Raw genomic sequence first — 10,333 nt, 5'->3', positions numbered from 1 at the left:
GGAGGCTATCCGCCCTGACGCGGGGGCCGGTGCAGGCAGCCGACAGTCGCCGAGTCGCTCGGGCAGCGGCTGGCGGGTCTGGACCTCTGCGCTGCATGGCGGAGATTCACTCGTCTAGCGCAGACTGTCACCTCCAAAAATCCTATGGATTCCCGGCCGATCTCTCTTTAGTGGAATTTTGCTAGGAGTTTCTCAGCAGGTCGTATCTAAGCGTATCCATGCGTCTCTCTGACCCCGTTGTTGAGGAGGTACTGAAAGCGCTGCCTCCCCTCTCGCCGCCATGTTCTCTCCGCCTTCTGTTTTTTTTTTTAAAGAGGAGAAAAATAGTTTATTTACCTAGATACTTATCATATTTGTTGCTTTTTATTCATTCTTGAAGTTTGAAGTTCCTCTCCAGTATCATTTCTTTTTTGCAGTTGACTGCTTGTGTAATAATTATTCATGTATATCTCATCAGGCCTATTTGACAGATTAATCTAAGGAGCTTATTTCAGCAGAGAAGTAGGACTCCATAAGAAGGCACTTTTACATCTACCTGAATCCAGTGTTATGATACTAAAGGGTAGCATTGTAGCCATGTCCCAAGACACAGTCTTTATGGTTACTACACATGTATTCAGACACACACAGTCTGAGACTTCCATTTTTAGAAAGAAACTTTTTGGATCATAATTATGAATGTATTTTTTCTAACTTTCTGATTATGATAATAGATTTATTTATTTGGTATAGCTTTTTGTTATCTCATTGTCATTAGTAAATATCATTTAAAAGATATTTTACCCTCTACCTAAGACATAAAAGAGTAGACCTGAAGGAGGTCTACTAGTGCTGAATGCCTTTATGTTCTAGAATATAGTGATTGGCTCTACAAAGTTGCCTAATTTCTAAGTGTTTCATGTTTCCTCTTCCTCCTATGACTCTCCTCCTCTTCCTCCTCTCCCCCACTCATACCACACAAGTATCATTGTCTTATAACACCTTTGTTAAGGTGATTCATCATTTAATATTTTTATTCATTTTTTTAGTGTTACACTTTGAAAAACTTCCTTTCTTTAAGCATTGCATTTTTGTTTTCTGTGGTTTTTAGATTTTTTTTCTTCTGAAAAATGCAAGGGCTATTTGTGTTTATATACTGGAAGGCTAATAAGATTTAGACCAATAAGTAAAGAACACTCATCACTCACAATATGTTAACTGTCATACACACACACACACACACACACACACACACTCACACACACAATATTGTAATGGGAGTAGAGAAAAATGGAGATAAGGATCACTCAAATGAAGACTGAAATGCACCTGTTTAAAAATAAAAAGCATGGATATTATAAATGTGAGGTCATAGATATGTGCTGTTTAAAGGGAAGCCAGAGCAGGCAGATATTAGTCTGTCTGTCTTTTTATCTATCTACCTATCTGTCTATCTATTTAGATATAGAATAGAAATACACCACACAAGTTTTTTTTTTTTCATCTATCTTTTTATGTAATAATAAGTAGTTGAATAGGCTCTTAGCTGCTAAATTACTTTCTTAAAGCACACTTCAGGTCATACAATAGAATTGTGCCTTTTTTGTCTCCATTTTAAACCTGTATTAAACCTGTTTTTCCTTGTTTTGCTAATCGTTAGTAAGAGAAGCCAATTGTAAGGTGACATTACAGCTTTTCTGTTTTAAGAAATCAAATGATTGATTATGTTTTATGGTGTAAATCTTCAGTATTCAGTGCCACATATAACTTCAGATTTATTACTTTTCATTAAATAGGGAGCATTGTATTTTAGGAAGTAGTATTTTTTTTCCTCCTAATTTTTGTTGCTGATTTTTCTATGTAAGTACAGTTGTAAAAGCTGTAATGGAGTTTAATTTCTCAATTGATTGTGAAAGTAATTTTAAATTCTGCATTCCAGTTGTGAGGTGGTACGAATACAGTTTTTTTTTTTTTTTAATGATAGTGATGCAAGAGATTTTTAAAGATTTTAAAGGTGAATATTTTATAGGTCATAGAACTAAAATTGTAATTAAATATGCTGATAAAAATAAAATTATGCAATGGAATACAGAAATATTTGTGATTTCTTTGCAAGATTATAAAGAAGTTCTTGGATCTTATGACACATGACTGAAAGCAACTGTTAAGTTTAACATTATAAAATAATCATAATTTTATAAGAAACAAAAACTAAGTCTGTCATAATAAAAAAGAATCAGTTTCCCAGATAAAATCTTACGTGTGCATAAGGTGCTGCTTTGGGTGTATGGAGTTAAGTTTCCCTCCTTTGTTACTGTTCACAGACTTCTTTTAGTTCTACGTTTACCTCACACGTGCCTGATTGACATTATGATGCATTCGTGTGGAAATTATGAAAAAGTTGTTTTCATGCAGCTGTCCTATTGTCACAAAAGAACTTCACCGCATGAAAAGCAAACATATCATTCAGCAGACAATGCTTAATCTGTTCAGGAGCCCAAACCTATTGCTGTTCAATGACAGAAGAAAGGAGAGGGATTAATTTGAAGATGCTTGTGCATGACATATGGTAATTTCTCCATAGGAAGGAAGTGTCAAATGGTGACCTCTAAATCTTAACATTGACCTCCAGTTGTAGAATGTGTGTGCCATGTGGTCCTCTTGCTTTTTCATATGATAATTTAAGCTGAAACATTTTCCTGGCAACGTAACTTTTTTTTTGCTTTTGAGGGGGATGGGTTTGGTTCATCTATTCTATAAGAATGATAAGTTCACAAGTATTATTTTTGTTGTGTTTATTTTATCATAAAAATTTTAAAACTCCAGTTAGTGAAACTATAATAAAATTCTTTTAATGAGTAAACATAATAATGCAGTATGTATATTTTTATGGTATATGGTAAATCAAGTTTTTATACAATGAGTAGGAAATTGAGATGAAATCATTTGAGTATTGGTTTGAGATATTTAAAGATAATTCACACAAATGTTAAGAATAAACTAGAGAAATGTTATTGACAATGTGAAGATCAACATAAACTTTCTGATTATGTGATACATTTCAAAAAGTGTACTTTTTTGTTAAGTCTTAATATGTTGTCTTTTTTTGTTATAACCTTCATTGTGTCAGAGCTATGTGTTGCAATATTTGATATACCATTTGTCTATAATATTAAACATTTTGACTTTAAGAGGAAGTTGAGCTACACTATGATTGCTATTCGATAAAATATATCATTTCCCTGCTATTATCTTTTATGATCATGCTCTTCTGATTAAAACATCATTTTTCAGTTTTATCTTCATTATATTTTGCCAACTTTGTTTCTCATTCTTCACTAATATTGAGCTTTTTTTCAGAAACTGCTGTACCTCAATTCTCTCCTCTTTATTTCTTCTATTTTCCTCTGCAAGTTGCTGCACCTGTCGTTTCCGCTCGGTCTGACGCTGATCACTCTGGCTCTGACTCTGCTTCTACTCCTGCTTTACATACCTGTTTCTTAGTAAATGAAGGTATACTCTCTCAACTTTCTAACAACTTTCATTCAATCTATGCTTTATCCTAATAGACATGTTCCTTTTATCTAATTTATACATTCATCTGCTTTGTTATGTATGAAATCCCAAAGTTCCCATTTTATAACTTTATTTGCTAATGTCAATAAGAGCTAGTTATAAAAATGTTATGTTACTCCTGGCTGTCATAAACCATGTTACGTATTATCTAGAATGCTGCTAGAGGAGTGCAGAGTTCCTACTTTTGATGTGAATTTAACGTAAAAAGGTGAATTCGTTTTTATAGTGGTATTTGCCATGTTATCTCAAGTATTAGTGCTAATGAATTTGTTTCCCATGTATCATTAGTCTGTGACAGATATACTTTGCTATTTTTACTCAACTGTATGTTCTGGTGAGAGGGGGATGTGATGGAGTCTCCCAATTTACATTCTAATTTGAAAATTCTTCAGATTGATTATAGATTGATGGGAGTTCACCTATTTTATCACTATTTTTGCTTCAGGTTATGGCAAACATTCTTAATTTAAGGGTATAAATTTAATTGGGTCACTGTATTATTCCTTTCTAGTGGCACAATGGAAAGTAATTTTGGAACTCTAAAAATGTGAATGGGATCTGCAAACCTTTGTTCCCCAAGACACATCTAGTATTATTTATAACGCCTGGGAAGTTAATGGAACTCATGAGTTCTGTATTGTATTCACTGTGTCTGTTGGGGTCTCAGTCTTTATCAGATTGAATAATACAGAAAAATTCAGAAAATCTAAAATATAATTCAGAATGATTCTGATTCTAAACAGTTATATCACAAGCCCATTTGAATGGAAGGAATGTTGCAGTACCTGTGAAATACAGAGCCCTTGTTGCAGGTAGCTCTCCTTTGGAAACAGAATATGGGCACTTAACAGTATAATTTCATTTTTTGTTTTTGATTTCCCTATCATAAAACTATATGAAGCTTTGTATCTTAGGACTGAGTTTTAGTAAAAATAATTAGGGTTATATTTACTAAACTATTCTGAAAAACATTTATTTGTTAATTCTAAAATGATCTGTTAGACTTTGGGGCTTGGGAGAATCATGATATTAAAATTTAGCTCATCAATACTTCTATGAAATATACTAATATGAAACATTAAATTAATTCAAGAAATTAATAAGTAGTAATATAGGTATGTATATATATATACATATACACACATATTCCTGTGTTGTAAAATAAATTATTATCCAAAATTCATGGGCCTATTACTTAAATTAATGTTATTATGTATTTTCTATCAGTTGATGAGAATTTCCTCACTGAAAGGCTAAATCTTTAAATAGATAACTTGTCTATCTCTCTTTCTCTCTCTCTCTCTTATTTGAATAATCCCAGTGATCATTTTGAGATTTATAGGAAAATATTTGTCATTATTTTAAAGACTACAGTTTGGATTATAACTCACATTGTGAGTTATAATTAATCCATTCTTTATTATTTGTCTTTAGATGTTACCATTATCAGGAAATAATGGTAATTATTGTGGATTAATAATGGCCTCCTACATAATTTTGGAAGAATGAGGCACTTATTGTATGTACAAAAATATTATAGACATTTTAAAAATAGATAAAAGTAATTGAGAAATTTGTATACTAGTACTTTAAAATAAAATATTGTGGTATATATAGTGTTTGATAAAATCAGATTCTATATTGTGAATTAGAATTTTGGAAAATATAACTTTTATTCCTATAGCCAGAGTTAATGATGTTTAAGATTTTATACATTTTGGATTGCAGATTTTTATTTTGTGGAATTTCTGAATTCATTTTTCCTCTCAAAATTGGCATTACGTTGCTTATTTCAGTTATGATTGTGATTAAATATCTGATCCATTTTGTAAGGAGTGGGATCAATAACTACCTTAATTAAAGGCCCTCAGACAGGGAAGGGAAGACATCTTTCTTGGCTGACACAATGGCAGCACAGATGGCCATGCCCTAAGTGACATAAACCTGTCCTTGGATATCTGCATGCCCTTTTAACTGACAACAGTTTCACATATAGCTCTTATATGTATTTATTCGTGTCCTTTCCCATCCACTAATACATGTTTTATTTTAGAAAATCTGTTTAGAAATGTGTTTTTTTCTTGTGAATCTGGTTATACTTTTTGTGGAAATTTATTTTTATTTGTTTTAAGATGTTGAGAGTTACAGGAGCCAAGTATATGATTTAGGTATAAAATCCATTTGGTATCATTCTTTATTTAAAAACATCTAATATTAAATTTAAATCATTTATAATATAACTTAAGGGGACTACCTGTTGTTTTGTTTTTGATATATGTATATAAAGAAAAACTTTTGACTTTGGGAATTCCAAAATGTTTAAAGTATTTGTAACATGTCACATTTTAACAGGATGGAGTCAGTTAGCTGCTATGCATTGTGTTATGCTGCCAGACCTGCTGGGATTGGATAAGTTTAGGCCTCCTCTTCTAGAGATGCTGGCTCGAAGATGGCAGGATCGTTGCTTGGAGGTAATGTTGAGGGAATAAGAATAGAAAACCAAGATATTAAAAAGTCTTGATCAAATGTAAATTCAAAACAAATAAATGGTTGATATTTATCTCATTTATCTTATTACCTGTTTATTGTGTGATAGAAAATCTGGATTCAGAATTTCCATATTTTTTGTCTTACTTCATAGACTAAACTGTAATGTTACAGCTTGTTTGTTCATTTGCTTATTTTTTTTTTTTAAATTTGTAGATGGGCACAATGCCTTTATTTTACTTATTTATTTTTATGTGGTTCTGAGGATCAAACCCAGTGCCTCACACGTGCTAGGCAAGTGCTCTACCAACTGAGCTACAACCCCAGCCTGTTCATTTGCTTCTTTTTGTAATTTTGTGATTATTTGATAAAATGTTTCATAGCCTTTATAGAATTGTTTCATAAGTATTAGTTTTTATTATAGATCATGAACACATGTACACAAATAAATACATATAACCACCTCCCCCAAGATCACACATTCAGTATAATCATATCAATCAAATTCCATTTGAATAGCTGTGGTCCAGTGGAAGGTACCATGTATAATAAAATAAGAAGGTCTTTAAAATTAGAAGAGAACTGGGTTTGAATATTATTCCCAATAAGTATTAACTGTGTGGTCCCAGACAATTTACTTTACCCTATTTGAAGCTCATTTGTAAGGTGGGAATAAGAATGTAGCCCTCATGGGTTCGCTATCAGGATCAAATAAGGTAATGCAAGTAAAATGGTAAGAGCTGGACACATGGTAGGATCTCAGTAAATGGTAGCCATTATTTTGTGTTAATTGACTTACTCATTATTGGATATTACTTGGAGTATAATATCACCAGAAACTTGGAAATGTTTTGTAGAAATTTTCCTTACTATGCCACTTGACTTATATAGCTCTAGCAGTTTGTATCATTCAAGATTTTTAATTTTCCCAATATAATTATGGTCATTCATTGCATAATAATGGGGATATATTCTGACAAATGTGTCACTAGGTGATTTTGTCCTTGTGTGAACATCTTAAGATATACAGACTAAGATGTCAATGTTGTCAGTAGATATAGCCTTATGGGTCACTGTCATTATGGTCTATGGTCTTTTGTTGTCTGAAATTTCACTGTGCAGTGAATGAGTATAAAATATTTGCGATTCCTAAACCTCGTACTAACATTTTCATAGGTTTGGAATTCCCTTCAAAAGCCAATTATACTTAAAAACAACTTTTTTTGCTCAAACCCTTATTCAGATGCTGCTATCATTCTTTCAAAATTAAATAGTTAATATATCACCTAATAATTGATTAGCTTCTTTGACCTTATACCAAAGAAGCAAAAGTAAACTAAATTAAAACTAAAAGTTGTATACTACAATGAAAGAGAAATGATATGATTTGAAAACTGCATTTTCAGTTCCATCTTTAGAACTTACAGAGGTTATATTCTTACATAGGAATGTATTGGACTATGTTATTCACAACTTAGGTAAATGTGAATCATGTGGGCTTGTACATGTTTGTATCAACAGCCCCTATTTAATATATATGGTATAAAGACATTAAGTAGATATCATTAAATTTCTTCAGGTTATGAGAGAAATTTAATGGTTTTAATTGTGACTTTTAACAATATTTATATGAAAATGTAGAATTTGAAAATGCTAGATTAGAATGCAAGAATGTTTTAGAAAATGAATATTTTTAAACTCAAAGCCTGATTAAATAAATATACTTACAATATATTTTAGTCAAATTATTAATTACACTGTCATACAATTTATTGCACCTTAGATAGCTAATTCATTATTTGATTAGTTGTTTTTCTCATGTAAATAAATGTGATTTCTGGTTTATAACTTTATTTCCTAGGAAACTTCTAATTTATAGGCACTCACCTCACCACCTGACCTTTTTTCTTTCTTTACACTTATTTTTGTGACCTCCTTTAGGTAAGAGAAGCTGCCCAGGCCCTGCTTCTAGCAGAGCTGAGGAGAATTGAGCAGGCAGGACGAAAGGAAGCCATCGATGCCTGGGCTCCTTATTTACCTCAGTATATGGACCACGTCATATCACGTAAGAGTTCACATGCTTTTCTACAAAGCTTTGCAGGCACATGTAGAAAGAACATTTACAAATATATTTGCTATTACTTATCAACAAAAGTGAGTAGTTCACCTGAAAGTGAAAAGAGAGATCCTCAGATTCTGCTATTTAATTTTCTGAATCTGCTCAGTTTAATTTTCTGAATCTGGATTTTGGTAATTAAAAAAAAAGCACAAGTTAATGTCACTATTCATTAATGAACTGACTACTATAAAATTAATTTCCAATTTAAAAAATCCTAGTCTGTTTAACACTAGCGTCTTTCACTGCCATTGTATTATTATTTGTGTGAATGCCAACTTGGTCTATACTGATTTGGTATGCAATGGCAAGATAGCTTGCAAGTTGAGATTGGAATTAGGAATTCTTAAAGTAATAAATATCTGGTAGAGTTAGAGCAGTGTTTAGTCAGCTTTTTTGAAGCTATAAACAAAAGACCTGACCAGAACAATTTTTGAGGAGGAACAGTTTTTTTGAGCTTCACAGTTTCAGAGGTTCAGTCCATAGTTGGCCAACTCCATTGCTTTGGGCCTGAGATGGGGCAGAACATCATGGAAGAAGTGTGTGGCTCAGAGCAGGGCATCAGGAATTAGAGAAACACAGAGACAGAGACATAGAGACAGAGAGAAAGCTCCCTTCACCAGGACAAAATATAAACCCGAAAGACATGCCCCCAGTGACCCACCTCTTCCACCCACACCCTATCTGCCTACAGTTACCACCATTAATCCTTCTCAGTGGATTAATACAGTGATTAGGTTGAGGTTCTCATAACCCAGTCATTTCACCTATAAACTTTCTTGTATTGTCTCTCACAATAACCTTTAGTGACCACTTGTATCTAAACCATAATAAGCAGTAAATTAAAAAAGAAGAAATTAGCAAAGATTTTGATTGATAGATCTTTCAAAAGAGTATAATTTGAAGAATTGGCAAAATTGTTGAAGTTTTAAGTTTTTTTTTTTTTTTTACAAAACAAAACAGGTAGAATCATATCATATAAGGTCTAGTGGAGAAAAGTTACATTTGCTATCATAATTTTTTTATTCTCAAAGTACACTTATCCCTGATTCATCGTTTCATTATACATGTCAAGATACTGTATGCTTATGCAAGAAGGAAAATGAAAGCAAAATTCAGGAAAGGTTATAACTATTATAACTGGTCTAATCCTACCAGATGTTTGCAGTGGTGACTGTCATAGATGTTTCATTAGGGATGTAACCTTGGGTACTTTTCTTAAGCTTTCTTAGCCTCAATTTTGTCATTGAAAGAAATCAATATGATAGAAGTTTTTGTAGGATTATAATGAGTTAATGTTTGTTAAATGCATAGAATAATACCTACCTAGTTCAGTACCATTAATTTGTTAAGTCAATAAGTACCGTATGAAAACACAAATACAGATTTCATATATAGCCAAAATATTTGGCAGTAGCAGCTCCAGTTAAAATTCTTATCTTTTTGAGTACCAGAATATTTACTGAGTGAATATTGGTTTTTATTTGCTTATTGGGAGTTTTCTCCATTCTAATAAAAGGAATGTGTGTATAAAATCACGCATAATAATAAAAGGAATTTGTGTATAAAAACATCCAAGTGTGGTGGCACTTGCCTGTAATCCCAGTGACTTAGGAGGCTGAGGCAGGAGGATCGTAAGTTCCAGGTTAGCCTGGGCAATATAGCAAGACCCTATCTCAAAACAAATATAAAAAGGGCTGTGAATGTGGCTCAGTGGTAGAGCACCCCTGGGTTCAATCCCCAGTCCCCACCCCACCCCACCCCACCCTCCAAAAAAGATGCTGCTTAGTATTATGATATCTATTTCTTCTGTTTTTTTGCTCATGGTGTATCTTATATATAAAAAAAAACTAAAGATTTTTTGCCTTGGGGTACCTGAACTTATGTAATTCTTAATGGATACAGACAAAAAAATGTGGATGAAATGTTGTTTCTCAAATATCTATCTATTTTAGATTCAGGAAACCATGGTTTTCCTACCACCCAAACCTCTCCAGTTACGCAGGACACCATAGCCACCCAAGCCTCTCCAGTTACTTGCACCCCAGAGCCACCTCTATTTCCAGAACTTCAGTGGCTACCATATTGGTGTTGGGCGAGCTGACTGCACAGGACAAGTAGCGGATATCAATTTGGTAGGCTTAATGATGGGCTTTTTGAGGGATGGCTGTAGAA

At 32.9% G+C, this 10,333-nt stretch overlaps 1 protein-coding gene across 4 annotated transcripts in view; it reads left to right on the top strand.

The window, feature by feature from the left end:
* Positions 1-10,333, top strand: part of Wdr7 (WD repeat domain 7) — a 334,029-nt gene that overhangs the window by 118,557 nt on the left and 205,139 nt on the right. For 2 of the 4 annotated variants that reach the window (XM_015482357.2, XM_048806160.1), the window contains exons 17-19: positions 3,394-3,492; positions 5,908-6,026; positions 7,984-8,107. In XM_015482357.2, coding sequence (XP_015337843.1) covers positions 3,394-3,492; positions 5,908-6,026; positions 7,984-8,107 — 342 coding nt within the window. The remainder of the gene's footprint in view (positions 1-3,393; positions 3,493-5,907; positions 6,027-7,983; positions 8,108-10,333) is intronic. The other 2 variants (XM_048806161.1, XM_048806162.1) reach the window with 1 other exon arrangement.

This window comes from Marmota marmota, unplaced genomic scaffold (assembly GCF_001458135.2).
Source record: "Marmota marmota marmota unplaced genomic scaffold, marMar, whole genome shotgun sequence".
NCBI classification, from domain to species: Eukaryota; Metazoa; Chordata; class Mammalia; order Rodentia; family Sciuridae; genus Marmota; species Marmota marmota.
The sequence above is the reverse complement of the archived record's forward strand: the minus strand, read 5'-3'. Positions and strand labels throughout refer to the sequence as shown.